This window comes from Hippichthys cyanospilos, chromosome 8 (assembly GCF_059441005.1).
Source record: "Hippichthys cyanospilos isolate Australia breed blue-spotted pipefish chromosome 8, RoL_Hcya_1.0, whole genome shotgun sequence".
In the NCBI taxonomy this organism is placed as follows: domain Eukaryota; kingdom Metazoa; phylum Chordata; class Actinopteri; order Syngnathiformes; family Syngnathidae; genus Hippichthys; species Hippichthys cyanospilos.
In genome coordinates this window covers 16,909,640-16,928,071 of record NC_142376.1, presented here as the reverse complement: position 1 = coordinate 16,928,071, position 18,432 = coordinate 16,909,640, and the positions used below count along the sequence as shown (strand labels likewise).

The 18,432-nt window shown below is 39.5% G+C and overlaps 1 protein-coding gene across 1 annotated transcript in view; it reads left to right on the top strand.

Annotated features, from left to right (window-relative positions):
• The window catches only part of col19a1 (collagen, type XIX, alpha 1), a 138,486-nt gene that overhangs the window by 82,721 nt on the left and 37,333 nt on the right, over window positions 1-18,432 (top strand). Inside the window, exons 20-32 of the mRNA XM_088421108.1 lie at window positions 2,282-2,314; window positions 4,836-4,874; window positions 4,982-5,023; window positions 5,296-5,340; window positions 5,688-5,741; window positions 6,211-6,246; window positions 8,248-8,322; window positions 10,596-10,637; window positions 11,307-11,384; window positions 11,740-11,775; window positions 14,273-14,326; window positions 14,563-14,616; window positions 15,174-15,215. Coding sequence (XP_088277234.1) covers window positions 2,282-2,314; window positions 4,836-4,874; window positions 4,982-5,023; window positions 5,296-5,340; window positions 5,688-5,741; window positions 6,211-6,246; window positions 8,248-8,322; window positions 10,596-10,637; window positions 11,307-11,384; window positions 11,740-11,775; window positions 14,273-14,326; window positions 14,563-14,616; window positions 15,174-15,215 — 630 coding nt within the window. The remainder of the gene's footprint in view (window positions 1-2,281; window positions 2,315-4,835; window positions 4,875-4,981; window positions 5,024-5,295; window positions 5,341-5,687; window positions 5,742-6,210; window positions 6,247-8,247; window positions 8,323-10,595; window positions 10,638-11,306; window positions 11,385-11,739; window positions 11,776-14,272; window positions 14,327-14,562; window positions 14,617-15,173; window positions 15,216-18,432) is intronic.

The following is an 18,432-nucleotide window of genomic DNA, read 5'->3' as shown; positions in this document are numbered from 1 at the left end:
ATAATCAGCTCCATCCATCCATGTATGAATGTCAAATAGAAGTTGACAAAAGTTTGATTTTGTGTACTGGTTAGTTTTCCTTAATGTGATTTAACATACTTTATAACCTGGTGCGATTTATAATCCAGTGCGCCCTTTACCGTATATAGAAATTTTCGAAATTAACCTCTACACTGAGACCACAGTACTTGAATGCCTAAAATGGCGGTTTATTTAAGTATAACACTGTCCTGCAAAAAAATAGCCTCACTGACCAATTATCATATATATACTGCACACAGATATTTTTTGTTAACATAAGGTAAGGTATAACGTAAGGTAAAATAGTTTAATTAATAACAGAAAATACAATATGTTTTTTGGCATTACTTTTTCTGGGGATGCCCCATTAGTCTTTATGTTCCCTGGCTTTCATCATTCGTCAAAAAATTGGCTTGCTCTCTGTCATTTGCATTTGATCCCCATCCAAATGTGCTTTAAAAGCCTATAAAGCTTTGCTGTCTGAGCACTTTCAAATTTAGAAGATTGTGGTAGCTTGGCTGTGAATGAATTCTCTGTGTGCTTTTGAGTTATTTATATGATGTCTATACTATATATAGATAGATAGATTGTTGCTGTGTTGTGAAAGCATGAAAGTAATAGCTTATAAATGATGAATGGGAGAATGCAGGCTCCCAACAGCAATGCATCACAGTTAGAGCTCCCAACACACCCATTACAAAAGGTTGTATGCACTTTAAGGATGCCACTATAACTACAGGGACAACTGGGCGCATGACATGAAGACCATTGATGAATGTTTTTTGTGGCACTCACCTCATATCACTTGACTTCCACTTTATTTTCCATTTTGGTGTATCTCCCGTGTTGTGCCTTTAAAAGTATATTGATATATGTGTGAGGTCATTGGTAACATGTTGCCTTTCAAAGTACAAAGCGCTTTTCCAGTGAAGCTGAAATATCGCATAAAATGTGAATTAAAATCGGATATGACTTCTCATCATATATTAACACATCCATGAAAGTACCATAATATTTAGTACTCAAGTACTCGACAGACCTGCCCGCATTCCAAACCTGTCTCCCTGATGAATTTGCGTGGCACATTATGAAGTGCAAAATACGACACAGGAAACACCGTGCTGTCCTGTCACTGAAGTTGTACATCAACCAAGCTTGCAAAGATATCCACCTATAAAACATGGAATTAGGGTTTGAACATTGTCAACCTTATGCTTTTTTTTTAAGTTTCATACACCAATTTATGCAACAAAACTCTATTGGCATGTTATCGGCTCTTAAATCATTTTTTACTGACTTACTCCATAAGTGGGATCTCCAGATCAATTTTTTGCACCTGTCACCCGATTTTGAGGATTTGATGACATCTGGATCTGATTTTAATAACAAAAAAGTATCCAAACTGTTTTGTGATCAATATACTAAATCATATTAGTAAAATGTATTATATATGTCTTGTGCAGCAGTGGCTTAAGCCAAGTAGCCAAAGCATTTAAACATTTCACCACTTTCTGTTTACTTTCGCTGTTTGCAGCTATGTTTGCTTATTGTATAAAGTACACATCTTTTTTTTCTGGCAATATCTTCTTTTGGCAATATGTGTGCACTTTTCTTGCCTAGGGAAAAAAATATAAATAATAAAAAACGTACAGTTCTTGCAAATGGCAAATGTCTTCGGTTTGGCCTATCTTCTATACCTGCCCGGGTTTTGTTTTTGTTTTTTTCATTTAAAAGAATGTATCTAAAATCACAGAGCAAAGTAAAAATTTGCCAATTCTCCAAATTTGCGTTTGCATGTAACAATCATAAATCAGAGTTTTACGACATCAGTCTTCTCTCACTCCTGCCAAAGATGCCGATGCTGGTGACGTTAAGAGGTTGGAAGTTCTTTCTGATTTGACAGAATTTGGCAAAACTGCCGCCTAGCAGCTTGGCATGTTTGTAAATGAATAAAACAGCACCATGTGGATTTGTGTAGCATATAGCATTCGTGAAGCTCTACGGATGGATTTTTTTTTTTTTTTTTTTTAACACACACAGAGGGCAGAACTATCTGGGTTTAAATAGCCCTGGTTACATGCAGACAAGGCCTAAAATAGACATTTTCTAATCCAGATATGTTTCTCTCGATTCTGATCTCTTCAAATTGATGTGATCGGGTACGATTTCTGATCACGTGATAGGGATTCGGACATCCCTCCTGTATACTATAACTAATCGCATGTGTGTGTACGTGTGTGTTTTTTTTTTCCTTCTTTAGGGTGATGCTGGCCCCGCTGGTCCACCTGGTCCTGTAAGTTATATGAAGAGCATTAGGTTTTTATAAGACATTCAAGTCTCAATTCTTTATCATCCATTGCAAGCAAATCCATGTCTTCGTTTCCCATCGTCAAACAAACAGAGAGCCAAGGTGCTTTTGATTATATGATATATTACGATTTAATGACCATTACCACTTAAGCGTGTCGGACGTGCAAGTGAGCGAGTGCTGTATATTCTTACAGAGGAGACTGCTGCACCTTTTGAATTTGTATTCCCTATTCAAAAACCCTAACCTTACTTCCGAATGCAAGCACCGCAGGCCGACCATTAACCGAGCTCACACTTCCTCACTCATCTCTCATCAGGGTGTCGTGATGTTGTGATACAATTATGACTGATATGTACACTTCCAAATATTCATAAAATTGTTTCAAATTGTGGTAAAGGTTGATTAGATGTTTTACTGTGATACGCGTTTTGAGTGGTGGTGCAAAGAAAAACAGATTGCTTAGCTGAGGACTGTGCAGATTGATCGATAATATTCTACATATCTAAATGAATGACTCAATAGAGAAATTGCTATGAAATCGGATGGTTCCAAGCACAAGATCTCAAAACACTGAAAATGAACAGTTGTTGACCTTGAAGAAACATTCCATTTGGTGTGTTACATGTTCTAAAGATATGCTGAGCAGTATTGGATTTTAAACAATGATCCAGTTTGGTTGCCTTTATTGTTGCCGGTAAAGCCAGTACTGTTGTTTGTTCCTCTAATTAGCAAGAATTGAAAATCGGAATAGTCAACTAGAGTTGAAAATGCGAATAGTTCCCATATTGGGCAGTTTTAAAGCCACGATGGGCTTCCTCTGCAGTTGTCTCCACTTAAATTTCACTTCAGTGGGAGAGAGAATGATTCCTCTCAATCAAAACCGAAACGTTCCGTGGTATTCAACGTTGTGTAGTCAGCCCTGGATATTGCAGACATATTCAGCAGCACACACAAGAGAAGAAAACATTAGTCATTTGATAAATGAGGCTGTTTGAACATTTAGTACCAGTCTCTGTCTGTGCTCTCTGCCTTCCTGTGGCAGATAATTTTGGCAGTTAAGCATCGATTTCCCTTACACAGCAGAAGCAGGGGTTCAGATCATTACCCTCCCTCCATAAACCTTCTTGTGCCTCTGTGTATTAGTGGCAGAGAGGTGCAGTGGTTTTAACAGCGCGCACTGCATCATTCTCCCGGATGGTCTTAACGTAGCAAAACAGGCTTTGGAGCTTGGAGTTTTATTTTATTTTTTTTTTATTTTATTTTAAAGCAGCTGCCAGCCTCACTTTACACTGGAGTTTTGTGTTGCATTCAACTAAAGCTGACATCTAAGCTCTTTTGAGTAAATAGTGGCAAGCCAGAGTTCAGCGCTCATGTGCAAAACTGACAATGAGGCTGCATGGTGATGGAGCGGAAACGTTGATCAGTGTCTGAAGTCAGAAAATGAGACGAGTGACTGCATGTGGGCTTTTGATGGATGGTGTAGACGGCCCCTAGACAGCAGATGATCTGGTGTCTGTTTTATTGCTTCAAGATGTAAAAATATCTTAAACATAGCTTAATGGCCGCAATTGTCTCAAAAGACTCAAAAGCACATGTTGCACAAATGCACCTGTGGAAAGAGAGCTGCTAAACAATTGCACAACTATATAATTTTTTTTTTTATCTAATTTAAGATATAAAGCAGAGGTGTCCAAACCTGGTCTTTGAGGGCCACTATCTTGCATGTTTTGGAGGTTTCCATTTTCCCCCCCACACCTGATTCAAATGTTGAACTAAACAACAAGCTCAACAGAAGCCTGATAATGACGCTGATTATTTAAATCGGGTGTGTCGGAGGACGGAAATATCAATAAAATACAAGATAGCGGCCCTTGAGCATTGGGTTTGGACACACCTGATCCTGAATGCTGCCTTTGTTTACTTAGTCTTTCACTTCATTAATTACGGTGCTTAAATCATTGGACTTTGACCTGCTTATTACATTCCATAATGTGGTCGGGAAACATGAGACAGAGGACAGAAGATGTTAAGATTTGTTTTACCTGCCATGAAATGAATGTACAGTACAGATTAAAATCACATTCATAAAACTGCCATTTTTTAATAATCGCCATATTAAGACCGGTTTTCTAATATAAGAAATGATAGCATAAACATAATTTGGTAAAAGAACGAACATACGCAAATTACGTATTCAAATTATGTTTACTTAATTGTATTGTATTCTGTTCATTGTTTTAGTTAAAAGGATGGCTTTGCATGGGTATATTTTTTTTTTAAAAAGTCCCAATTCATGACAAATTTAAGAAAATGTCAAAGTTTGCTTGAGTTGTAAATGAGTGAGAAAACATAGCTTACGTTTTACAGTATATTTGGACCATAGGCGCAAATGAAGAAAACATATATTTGTAGCCACCGAGTAGTTTTTTAAAGTATACATGACAACTTATTTATGCAAAGAAAGGTTTGTTTAAGATGATTGAGTCTTTTTCATTCTTTCTAGGTGATGACAGCTCATGGGTTGAAGCAGCTCTCTGGAACTGTGAACAGCTTCATTCTATCATAAATCACTGACGATTTGCAAATATGATACAATTGTATTTTTTGCTTAGTCACATCAATTGCTTTGTTTTATTCTTTGTGTCAAAGGATGCGGTGATAAATACGCAGAAAGGAGAAAAGGGAGATCGGGTAAGCATTGTTGTCTTTTGTGATTAGTTTTTTCAAAAGTCATTTTGGCAAATAAATCAAATAAAATGTGTTGTCGAGTGAAATTGGATATCGCAGACTAAAGGGATTCAAGGTAACACGGTGAGAATATTGAAACTTGACATTTCGGGTTTTCATTTTCGTGCCGCTCTCATAAATTTCAGAGCCCCATCACCAAATAACTTACAAGTACATTTATAAAGGTAATACACTGTACCTTCATGCTTCTCTTGTACTTATGGGTGATGTCACAGGGAAATATTGGGCTGCCAGGACAGAAAGGAGATCAAGGTCCGGAGGTGAGTTCATGTGTTAAAATGATGCACTTGCAGTCTTTACTTTTTTAATGCTTACTACTTCATTTGAGAGAAGATCCAATTAGAATCCTGATCCCCTTCAGGTCTGATAGGGCACATAATACATTGACAGTGCCGCGCATAGTGAACTTGTACCACAAGCGGCATTCCCATTTCATTGATTAAATGAACTCTTATGAGGACTTCAAGCTAATTGAGTTGAGATTACCTTGTAAGGTTATTTCAGTCTCCTTCCATCTCTGAAGGCAAAGACAAGAGGAGAGGGCGCATGCATTCACTCAATAAGGGAAAAAAAGGGAGAAAAAAAATAACATTTTTTCTTTTGTCAGGGCAAACAAGGCTCCTCTGGACCAACCGGACTGCCCGGCCTCCCAGGAGAGCCAGTAAGTATACCTGTAGCAGACTTCATGTCAAGCCCCGTCGCCTTATCTGTCACCTTGGCTTATCCTCTGCTCCCCGACGCAGTCTGCCAGACTGAACCCGAGATCAATTGATGAGTACCCCGATTAGGAGGATGTCAGAGCCAAGAGTCCAGGCGCTCTCGCTCTCTTTTTCTTCCTAACATAGTCAGTCAGCAAATTTAATAATTAATTAGCGGAAAGAAGAAAATGTCTGAGCTTTTTGCCCAAAAACAGAAGTGCAATCTGTTTGTTGCACCTGCTTTGATAATGAGCATCTGTCTTTCTTGAAAAGCAGGGAGGGGAAAAGAGACATTTTTTTAATCGCGTCAAAAGGAAATGATGTTGAAAGTCGACAGTCTGCTGAAGCAGTGAGGAGGAGGAGGCTGTAGAGATGAATGTGTGAGAGATGGTTTGCTGATAGATGTCTTTTTGTCCCCACTCCTCCTTAAAGGGCTCGCCAGGGAGGGATGGCCTAAAAGGAGAGAAGGTAGGGAAACTTCAAATCAAGTTCTCATCTCAAGGAAAAAGGGTTTTGTGAGGTTTTATTTGCAGTCGAACATACAAGACACCTTCCCTAAGACTCACACGCCATTCATGCCATCATCAATCGTTTCTCTCCATTTGATGTCCTTGACTACCCTGCAATTTTACTCCAACCCCTCTTGCAGCAGAACTTGTTCCAAACACTTGACTGAAAGTGACAAAGTGCAACAGTGTGCGCCATGACACGCGAGTTTGATGAGGTGTGTCACTTGTCAAAATAAATGACACTTACACGCGACTCCCCTTCCGCCAGAGTCGTTCTGTCAAACTCCAGGGCAGAGAAATAAATCTCATTCCGAGTGTTTAAGCTTCCTCCGTCTTCTCGGATTGAAAACCCTCCTTTTGTCACCTTCACTAATGTAAACTAATGCCAAAGTCAGGTGTGATTATGTATTCATGTGATTTACACCAAAACAAACATTAATTTCGAGAGTAGGTTTCGGCAAAAAGCAAACATAGCGTTTATAAAGCCATTAAATTATGTGGCTGCAGAGAGAATTTTAAATGCTTACCCAAATTTCAGACCTGAGCGTGTCCTTGTAATGTAGCACAAATGTTTGCATGGACCCGAACAAAGCATGCCCTAACACTGAGCCCTCTTTTCAGGTCACTTAAATATTTTGATGATATAGTTGATTACCTCAACCATCCCAGGCAGTATGTCTTGTGGATAGAGTGCCATGAAAAAGTATTTGCCCTTTTCTGAAACAACCGCTTATTTGCAGTGTCCTAAATGACCAAGACAATCAAATAATTGTAAGTATTAGACAAAGAAAAATAACCCAAATAAGCAGGTTTAAATGGTGTTTTTTTTGTCATTAAAACGTTGTCCAATAATCCATGAATCGGATTATTAAAACAAAAAACGAAGTTGTCATATTCTTTATCCAAATTATTACATGACTTGAAACTGACTGCATAAAATGTGAACGTTTAGACAATGTGAAATTAAGGATTAATCATTTAGATAGTATTGATTAAATGAATACTTGATTATTTGTTGCTCCTGTATCAATATTACTTTTAAGGCGATAAGAAACATTCAAAGCGGTGTGAAAAGTACGTACTCTTTTAACCTAATAACTGGTTGGGCCACTCGCAGGAGGAACAACTAAAATCAGTTGTTTTCTATCACTGACAGACTTTCACATCTTGCTAGAGATATGTGGCTCGCACTTTCTTGCAGAATTACATTATTTCAGGACACTGAAAAACTTTTGAGCTGTCATTTTCAAGGTCACGCTACAGCATTTCCGAAACATTCTAGGCTAGGTATTGACTAGGACACTCCAAAATGTCAAGCTTTTTAAAAATTGACTTGCTAGTGTGGTTTGGATTCTTTGTCAGATTATTGCAGAAGTCAAGTGCACTACGTCTTGAGGTCACGGACATATCATAGAACATTTTTTTTCCTAAGTTACTTTATGTGTGTGTAACAACCGCGGTGACACTGTGAAATCAGGATTTATATAGTATATTTGCCTGGAAAATGTAAACTCATGCCTTTCCTGGAGTAGAACTTGTCCGACTCACAACTAATATATACTGTATAATTTTTAACTTTGTGGATGATGTTGCATGTGAAACTTTGTTGACGTTTGTTTTTTCCCTTTTTTACCTTTCTGTCACATTGTTCATTGTAGAGGCATATGCCATGTCTCTACGCCTATCTTGCATTCCTTAAATGTGTCAGCTGTCCTTTTGATTTTGAAGGAAAAGAAAGCATGTTGTTAACATCACTGGGATTGTTTCCCATGAAAGGATTGCAGAAAATTACTTAAGACAGGATACAAAAAAATGTTGTTTGTCATGTAGGCAGCAAATTTCAAACAAAGGTTCCCATTTGATAGTATTATAAAAGCTTCTAGAAGTCACCCAAGGACAACAGTCCATCTACCAAAAATTAGATCGTCTCACATTTTATGACTGATGACTCTTTCTGTAGGGAGATATGGGAGAAGTGACGGGGGTGCAGGGACCCCCAGGACCTAAGGGTGAGCCTGGAGAACCTGGATATGTGGTGTGTATGCATGTTTTGGCTAAATGTTCACAAAAGACTTAAAAACATAAGCCCCTACCACAGAAGGATGACTAAAGAGCGGCTCTTTTGATATTGTCAGGTTTTGTTCAAAATCACAATTGTTCTTAAGATGTTCTTAAGATGTTCTTATGATATTCTGAAAGTGTCTTTATTGTTCTGAAAAAGTCTTTGTTTTTTTTTTTCCATGTCAAAGAAATTTTGAACGTGTTCATTGGATATTTGGCTGCGATAAAAAAACAACAACAACAACAAAACAACTACAACGATTAAAGCCTCTTTCCCACTGAAGTGTTGGCAAGTGTAGCAAAGGTAGCACCGGTATTGGTCATGTCAGGGTGGTTTCAAAGTTGCCATCCATTCACCAAAATATCGCAAGCGGTTGTCATAAACATGCCAAACGTTGCCAACACGTTTAATGTTTTCCTGCTCCTAAGCTTCTATCAACTGAGGGACATTGTTGGAGTGTGCCTGCTAAGATAATGGCTCTTTTTTATTTCGTCAGGGTTCCTTCAAGGTCACCAATACTTGCCAAAATGTTGTCAAAGATTGCCAAATGTATACCAAAAGTTTTAGTGTTTTTTTGTTTCAGCTTTTATTTGTCAACCAGCAAAATAAGCAAATAAGCAAAACTTGCCCCCCCTCCCCAACTACAATAGGTTACATAGAAGACATGTGATGAGTAATGCTGTACTGTTCAGCCTGCAAATGCATATTGATCATGTTCTAAACTTCCTTGCACCAAAATGTTCCAAATTTCCTTGGTAGTAGACCGGAAGGGGTGAGTGACTGGAACCTCTAATGAGCGCACCTTGACAAGAACAAAACCGCACACTTGCCTACGTTCGCCCCTTGGTGAAATAGGTGCTTCTTATTAGAATCAATATTTGCAAAATGACAGCCAATTAAAATGTTTACAGTACCAGTAAAAGTTTGCTAGCACATTCAAATTCAAAAGCTCTTATACACTTTAAGAGGCCAAGACGTTCAAACTATTAAAATGTCATGCCAAAATGTGACATTTGCCTGTACTGCTCTCATCGCAAGAAAATTTTGAATGTGATCCAAAGAAGAGAAAAAAAAAAAAATTAAACTGTTGGCGAACATTCATCAACCTATGACATCCTCTTGCAAAATTTTAGCAAATGTGGGCCAACTTGAATGAACCCCGATGAGTTCAAAAGTGCACCTAGCTCCGCAGGTACTCGTAAATGTTCCCCCCTCAGTGGGATAAGCGCTTAGGTCTGTTTCTGAATGTTTTAATAACCTGTTTAGAACAATTGCAACCTTGAATGCACCTTGACGAATCCCTGCCATAAACGCACATAACTTCGCAAATGTCCGCACCTCGGCTTCATCGGGTGCAGCTGGTCTACTAGCAGCAGACAAGCAAAACCAGCTATAGCTGAAATAGAAGACATGGAATTATGAGGGAGTTATTAAGTAATCAAATACTGAATAACCTGAGCCTGGGTTATGATTCCTTTTAACATTGTCGAGTTGATGGCTGTTGAAACGTTGCATTTTTTGTCCGTGCAAATGCATTTGAAATATTAATTATTGCTTCATCAAACAAGTGACTCATGCACGGTCCTCCCACTTTACAGCTTTGAACAATCTTGTTTGTTTTCTTGGGAGCAACACTCAACCTGAAGCAAACACATCAATCAAAGGAATAGGGGAAGAAATTAGTGCGGACTGGAGTGTTTATACCTCTTACATGTTCTCTAATGTCATATGCTGCAAATAAGACGCCATCTTAGGGATGAGGGTCCTTTCATGAATGCCATTGCTAGTAAGTGTCTCTGAGGGAACATAGATATTCACCCCCACATTTTATGGTCTTTGTTATTTAAGACGACAATAAAAGCGATAAAACCAACTCGATGGGCGTCTTTAATGAGGCAGCCCTCTTCAAATAACTGTCGCTCAATTGATTTTTGCCAGTAAATGAGTGATGGAGGTCTGTATTTCTTGCTCATATTCATGATTGGATGCAATGATGAAGTTCTCTTGGAAATGGCGTCATTGTCACTCCCAATCCACCAAGCTAATACACGACATGCAGCGTGGGGTCTGTTAAACCACACTCATCAGTGTCATCTATGTGCTGTAAAGCAAACCAACGAGAATAGATATGATGTTCATTTCTCTACTTTGGAAATCACTGCAAAAGATATTGAACATGAGCCTGTGACAGTTTTGAATTCTATGTTATCCTGTTTTTCTGATTTTTCTTTCACGTTATCGTGTAGGGCGATGGGCTGTCTTTGTCCAGAGGTACCCGTGGCCCCAAGGTAAACCACTGCCACTGCTAATCATCATTGACTCCATCCATCCAGAGTTCACATGATATATTTTTGTGGAGATACTTTAATTTTTTGTAATTAAATACTTTTTTATTAAAAAAAAAAAATAAATCATAAATATTTATCACAGACGCTATTCTCCCAATTCTAGATAACATAAGTAAATCCATTCCTGTTCAGCCATGGAATAGAACAGAACAACTAGAACAGACATTGTCAGACAGTTGTCAATACATTTTATTTTTTGACCTCACAATTGCAATTATGAAGGAATTGCTGTAAATTCATATCAGCACACCCCCAAATTTCAGATGTTGTATTTCTGATGAGGTCCATGCGTATTCAAAACATTTTGTTTTAGAGAGTTTTTGTGATAAGATGTTGTTGTTGTTTCCAATGGCATTTATATGAGGGGAAAAAAATGACATACTGCCTACATCTCAGCATGGGTAGCATTTCAAATGAAGCCGATAAGGAACATGTGCATGCCACTGGCCTCGAAAATACGAGTTTCCTCTCCATCAAGCTGCAAAAGGCAAAAACATGAAAGCAAAAATCCATTTGGGCCCAGTCTAAATACTTAATGATCATGCAGTGCAGCAGCTCTTCAGAAGCTTCGGATGGAGCCGCCTGACTGCTGCCTTGTTCTTTTGTCAGGGCGAGCGAGGTGTCCCAGGACTACCTGGAGAGCACGGTGATAAAGGCGAGCCTGGAGAGAGCATCACAGGCACGCCTGTGAGTATGATGTTGCATTTGATTGTTCTTCATTTACATTATTTACCTTGTGTTCACATTTACACTCAGTAAAAAAAAGACCCAGTGCTCAGTAAATACACTTTTTTGCTGAAAATGGCTGTCATTACTGCTCGATGCTACCTGCCGCGTGTCATGCATTCAACCCCCATCATATATCTAATGCACGTTTCAACCTTACCGACATGATTGCAAGGGAGTCTGTCTCCATTTCTTTTAATATGGGATTGTTGGAGGCAGAATCAATAATAGAGAAAGGTGTCTAACACAATAGCTTTATTGGATCCCTGGTGCTAGAGGGCAGATGGTGTTAACAAGCTGCGTGATGTGTTCTCAGGGCCCCATGGGACCTCCAGGAAAGCCAGGAATTGAGGTTTGTGAAAGGCACCCTAAAATCCATTACATAAAAATATACATTTTATTAGTCTTCAGTTTATTAATAGTGCAACAAACTGATTAATGATGGTAGTTATGCAGAGGAACCTCCAAAGCTTTATTTTTCAGAAATTTGAAATATTCGAGGAAAAATGTGCCTTCAAAGTCAAAACGTGGAATTCAAACCATCAAGTGAGGTGTGAGACATCAGTAATTGAAATGAGGTTTTAGCTCAATGAGAATTGTAATGATAAACAGCAAATAGTAGGATTTGCCCACAATGGGAGGATCCGAGTGATGAAAAGATCAAAAATGTTAAAAATGACTAGTAAAAATGAATTAGCAAAGAAAGTTATAGAATAGCATAGAAAAGCATATGGTTGCTCACACAAGTGAAATTAAGCAGGTGTGAACATACAATGTGCTCCATCCATCTATGGATTAGCTACCGTTTTATCAGGAGTCAGGTCACAGGGTTAGTAGCTTTAGCAGGGAAGCTCAGACTTTCCTCACTCCAGCCACCTCATCCAGCTTATCTGGGAGAATCCCCATGCATTCCCAGGCCAGCTAAGAAAAATAGTCTTTCCAGCGTGCCCTGGGTCATCCCCGGGGACTCCTCTCTGCGGGAAATGCCCAGAACACCTCACTAGGGACGCATCCGGGAGACATCCTAACCAGATGCCCGAGCCGCCTCAACTGGCTTTCCATATGGAGCACCAGAGGCTCAACACTGATCCCCTCCTGGATTACCGAGCTTCTCTCCTTATCTCTAAGGGAGAGCCCTGACACCTTGCGGAGGAAACTTTTTTCAGCCGCTTGTGTATGGGATCTCGTTCTTTCAACAGCTCGTGACCGTTGGGGAGGGCAGGAACGTAGATCAACCAGTTAATAGACTTTATCACGACAGGCCAGTGCAGATGCTGCACCGACCCGCCCATCGACCTCCCGTTCCACCCTATTGTCAGTCCTGAGCAAGACTTCAAAATACTTGAACTCCTCCACCTTTGGGCAGGACCTCATCCTCAACCCGATGAGGGCACTCCCCCCTTTTCCGACTAAAGACTATAGTCTCAGATTTTGAGGTGTTGATTTTCATCCCCGCTGGTTCAAACTGACCTGTGAACTGATCCAGTGATTTTGGAGGTCACAGCCTGAAGAAGCCAACTGCACCACATCATCTGCAAATAGCAGAGATGCAAGGCTGAGACCCCCAAACCAGACGGTGTGAGCGCTTCCAAAGCAATGAACAGAATCTATGACAAAGAGCAGCCCTGTGCAGAAACTGATTTGAATCACTGCCAGCAATACAGACCAAAGTCTGACAACAGTGGTACAGGGGTCAAACAGCCCATTTCAGATGGTTTGGTACCCCGCACTCCCCCGTACTGAAGCACCGCCCACAGAACTCCCTGGGGGACATGCAAAGCCCACCAAACACATGTAGACTGATTGGGCAAACACCCATGCACCCTCAAGGATCCTGCTGAGGGTTTCGAGCTTGTCTACTGTTCCATGGCTGGGACGAAAAACACGCTGCTCCCCCTGAATCTGAGATTCAACTTCCTGACGGACCCTTCTCTTCAGAGGAAAACCACACTGCTCCTTCTGAATCCGAGATTCAACTTCTTGACGGGCCCTCTTCTCCAGCACCCCTGAATAGACCTTACCGGGAGGTAAGTTTCCCATTAGAGAGGAATAAGTATGGCCACACCTGCTCTGCATCTCTCACCGCAGACAGCTGCAGAAGAGAGTTTGGAAGAGAGTCCAAACTTTGTCAAGAGAACTGTTACCAAAGCACAAGCTGTGTGTGGTGGAAAGTCCGACTATATCTAATCGGAACATTTCCGCCACACACACCAGCTCAGGCTCCTTCCCTGCCAGAGAGATGATATTCCATGTCAGCAAGAGCTAGCTTCTGCAGCTGGGGATCAATGCGCCAAGGTCCCCACATTTGGTCGCGACCCACTGCAACTGACCCCTATGGCCTCTGCCATAGGTGGTGAGCCTATGGAATGGGAGACCCACATAACCGCTTCAGACTGGCTAGACCCCATGAGTAGAGGCCCAGCCACCAAGAGCTCACCAGCGGGCCCTACCAACAGCCAGTGCAAGCCTCTAGGCCTGGCTCCAGATGGGGGCCCTGAGTAGAAGCTTCCAGGCAAGAGAAAATATAATTCTAAAGTATTATTCATCATTAAGGGTCAATGGTCCATGCTTAGTCTGGTCCCTCAATTAGGACGTGTCTGCCATGGGTGACCCTGCCAAGGGCATTAAGCACCAGACAACTTAACTCCTAGGATCATTGGGACACACAAAAACCTCCACCGTGACAAGGTCACGAGGAGACATACAATATACTGAACATCAGACATCATCCAACAACTCTGATATGGATTGTGTTCCAATTAGAACTTTCACAGTAAATGATTTCAACAACATTTCCATTTGCCAGCTGCTATTTTTGTCAGTCATCACCGCAGATGGGTATTTTTCAGGGTCTTCGTGGAGCCCCAGGTTCACCAGGGCCTGCTGGAGCTCCTGGAAGAGAGGTGAGTTGTTCTCATCGCCCGATGCACCCCCTGCCACGTGTACCGATAAAAGCCGACATAATGGCTGTCAGCTCACTGGGGTAGAACCAGAGTGTCAGATCACATATTGCCACCAACTGTGACGGATGTGAAAGTACAATTACAGAGTGGCACGTTCACTTAATTTCATTCCCGGAAGAATTGTTAGCTTCTTCATTTTTTTTTTTTTTTTTTTTTTTTTTTTGTCTCACTTAAAGGGCCCTCCTGGCAGACCAGGCCCCCCTGGCCCTGCTGGACCTCCAGGTGAACCAGTAAGTCTCTAAAATCCCATTTTGCACATTTCTGCCGTGAAGGTAAATTTTCTAATGCAGCTCCAGTTTGGGGGTAATTTGCAGCCAGTCTTGCTCTTCACGGCCTAAAGTTACCTTCAGGAAGATGGTAGTGTTTATGACTAATTGAAAGCCCGCTGCTCCCTCCCTATCACTGATGATGTGTCTGTAGTTTTCATAGTTAGTGTCTGCTACAAGCCAGCTGCTGCTTTAAAACAAATAATAATCAAAACCATGAGCATTTTACATTTTAAATGTTATTTCATGTGTAGCTCTCAGAGGGCTCCAGACAATACATAATCACCCCACACATTTGTTATAAACTTAACATCAAATAAAGATCTCGGTATTTTGCCCGCAAAAAAAATGTTCAAGTGACATTTCAGCCATGCGGATTGAACCTGTAAAAGTGACGCTTTTCTTTCAAAGCATGCATAGAAAAAAATGCTATTTTTATTTTCTAAATTGTTTTGCAACATAATAGATGGGCTGGCCTATAGGTTCCTATGTATAATATATTTTTCTTTTTTTCAATTTAGACTGCACTACCGATTGTTGGAGAAATGGGGGCTTTGCTCAAGGTATTTTCTGATTCTGATTCACGATAATTGTAGCTTTCATAGGTTGGATGCATTACTTTTACACATGAATGGCACATTATGTTGCAAGAGCCAGGAAAGCAATGTAAAACCCTTGAGTGCCTCCATCAGGGTGTGTGGTATGCATTTTAAACATTTCCATATCTTTCACTGTTTCCAGCCTCACTCACAGATTACATGTAGAGAGACAACTTTATGTGAATATTTTCATTATGCTAATATATATTGAGCAAAAACTGTAAATGCAACATTGCTCTTATTTTTTATGAGATGATTTGAAAGAGGTTAGACTTCTTCAGCAAACACAAAAAGCCTATTTCTCTCAAATATCCACTGATCCATTCTCCAGACCAGGAGTCGGCAACCTTTAATACTCAAAGAGCCATTTTGACTCCCACGTAATAATAAAATACTGGGAGCTTCAAAACCTTTTGACATCTGAGTGAGGATAACACTGCTTTTTTAAATACTAAAAAGTCTTAATTTATCCTACTATTCAGAAAATTAATGATACACCTCCAGCCACCCAAAAATGCCATCTGTTCTGTCATCATTTTGTTGTATGCGGATTGTTGAGTCAACTGTCCAATTGAAAAAGGACTATTTAACTCAAGGTAATTTAGTTTATAAGAGTTTATATATTATATAATATATAAACTAATATTATATATTAATATTATATTATTATATAATATATTATATTAGTTTATATTTGCAAAACAACAATAGTACAGTATTTGCAATACTGATCACATTTTGAACCAGGTTTAAATTCGAGCGGCCTCAAACACATTAAGAAGTCGAAACATTCATGAAAATGGACAGTTGTGAACCAAAAGTCATTTCAGGTCATAAAGCAAAATCCACATTATGAAACTAACTGAAAAAATATCAAGATGTACAAAACTTTCATTGGCAAAAGGTTGAACCTTTGAATGTAAAACATATTTAAGTTTAACTGTAGAGTTACTGATTCCTCGTGTGCTGGTAAGTACAGTTCTCCGAATGACCTCTGTATTTACAATATATGGAAAAAAATGCATTCAAATATGTTTCCAAACCTTTTGCTTAGTGCTGACCTCTGACTTACAAAAACATTTTTTATGTTTCAATAAAATCATAACCTTTATACTTGCAGTACATTTAGAAAACCATCAAGCTATAGTGATTTACCTTTAGAATGGAGAAGAAATTATAAATACATATTTGTCCAGAGAAAAACATTCAACGTAACGCATCCTGTTTGGGGATTATTGCAGAGATCTCTTCACAAAAATAAATCATTAACTTAATTATTAATAAATAGATGTCCTAAAAAAAAGCAAAATAAAGTGTCAGACCTGTTCTTAAAAAGATAATTATAAATAAATATTTGTCCACGGAATTTTTTCCAATTTTGTGTCCTTTTTGGGGATTATGGTAGAGATGTGTTCACAAAAATAAATAATGACCTTGACAGGTAACAAGAGATAGGACATGACAAGTAGGGGTGAACCATTCTAGTATAGCAGGGGTGTCCAAAGTCGGTCCTCGAGGGCCGCTGTCCTGCATGTTTTCCAGGTTTCTTTTCTTGACACACCTGATTCAAATGATCAGGATCGTTATCAGGTTTCTGCTGAGCTTGCTGATGAGCTGCTCATTTGTACCAGGTGTGTCAGGAAAAGAAACCTGGAAAACATGTAGGACAGCGGCCCTCGAGGACCGACTTTGGACACCCCTGTAGTATGGGGAAGAATCTGGCTTTTTACAATAATGAAATTAAATAAGCTACTGAACATAAAATGTGTTTTTCGAACTTATATTTTCCTGAAACAATTAATTCAATAATTGTTATGTTTGTTTGCTAAATTGAGTATACCCCGAATTTCATTCAAGTATCCCCAGGGGTACTATTACCCCCATTTGAGAACCCCTGCTCTAGACCAATGCGTCCTCACTAGTGTTACTGCTGTGCTGGAGTCTACCCAATCTGATACCATGAAAGGGTTGCAAGCTAATTGCAGGTTCCTCAAATACTGTTCAACAATCTGTTTAAAACAGTGCTTGTGAGCACTTTTTCAATGCCGAGATAATTCATCTACCTAATATTATACAGTAGATGTGGCTTTCAAGATTAGGTGCCTGCTTAGATGGGATGATTAGTGGTGGTTCTTAGGCTGCCCACAACAAAAACACTCAAAAAAAACACATTGCCATATCCTATATACACCAGAACTGTTATTAACTGTAATTTGAATGTTCTCTACTATAATTCTTCTCTTCAGAGATTGTCTGAGACAAGCCACCTGGAGAGCTGCTGCAGCAATCGCTTTTCATTTGATCAATTCTCCATAAACTATCAGTAACTGTCTCCCGAAATGACAGTCATCCTCATTGCTGTCGCAACCTGACTATTATGTCATTGTTCCTGACTATAGTGGGCAAATGCTTACATTCAGTGCCATTGGGCACTGGAGAGAGATTTTCATCCTTGAAGAAAACACATGAAACATACACCAAAAACAAAGCAAACATGGCGGTAGACACGTTGGCATTTTGCGGGAGATGGCTTTGCTTATGTCAAGGCACTCCTGTTCAACAATCATCTTGTCTAATCAGTATGTAAACACGACACATCTGTGAGAAGGACGGATTGTGTAGACAAAGAAGAAGTGCACACTCTCACAGATTTAGCCAGTAATATAGAACGGCTATGTGCATGTAAGAAAAGTCTGAACTCGGTCAAGGTAAGATGATAAAAAGTGGGAGCAAAAGCAAATGTGCTTTGTTCATATTTTTATCCAGCATAGAAACATTGCAGCAATCTAAGCTCAACATGATGGTTGCAAAACGTTTTAAGAAAAAACTATTACAGTATTATTACAGCTGCGTTTGAACTTCTTGTAGAAATGTGATTTTCTTACAGTGAGACAACTTTGTTGCGAGCACTAATGTGCCAATAACAAAAGATTTAGAGAATGGCTTGTGCTGTTACTGTGGCATGATTGAATTTTCTCAGTAAGCTTAGTTCTTAAAAAAAAAATCCAGAATTGTTATGCCTTTCATTTTCTGATCCCAGAAACGCTTATTCTTTTCATGTCATCATTTTCAATTGTCTCGCTGCATGTTCTTTCCTACATGACTATAAATTTGTTGAAGATTTTAGACTTTGAAATACAATTGTAGTTCAGCAATCACTAATGGTGCTGTAAGAGTGCGG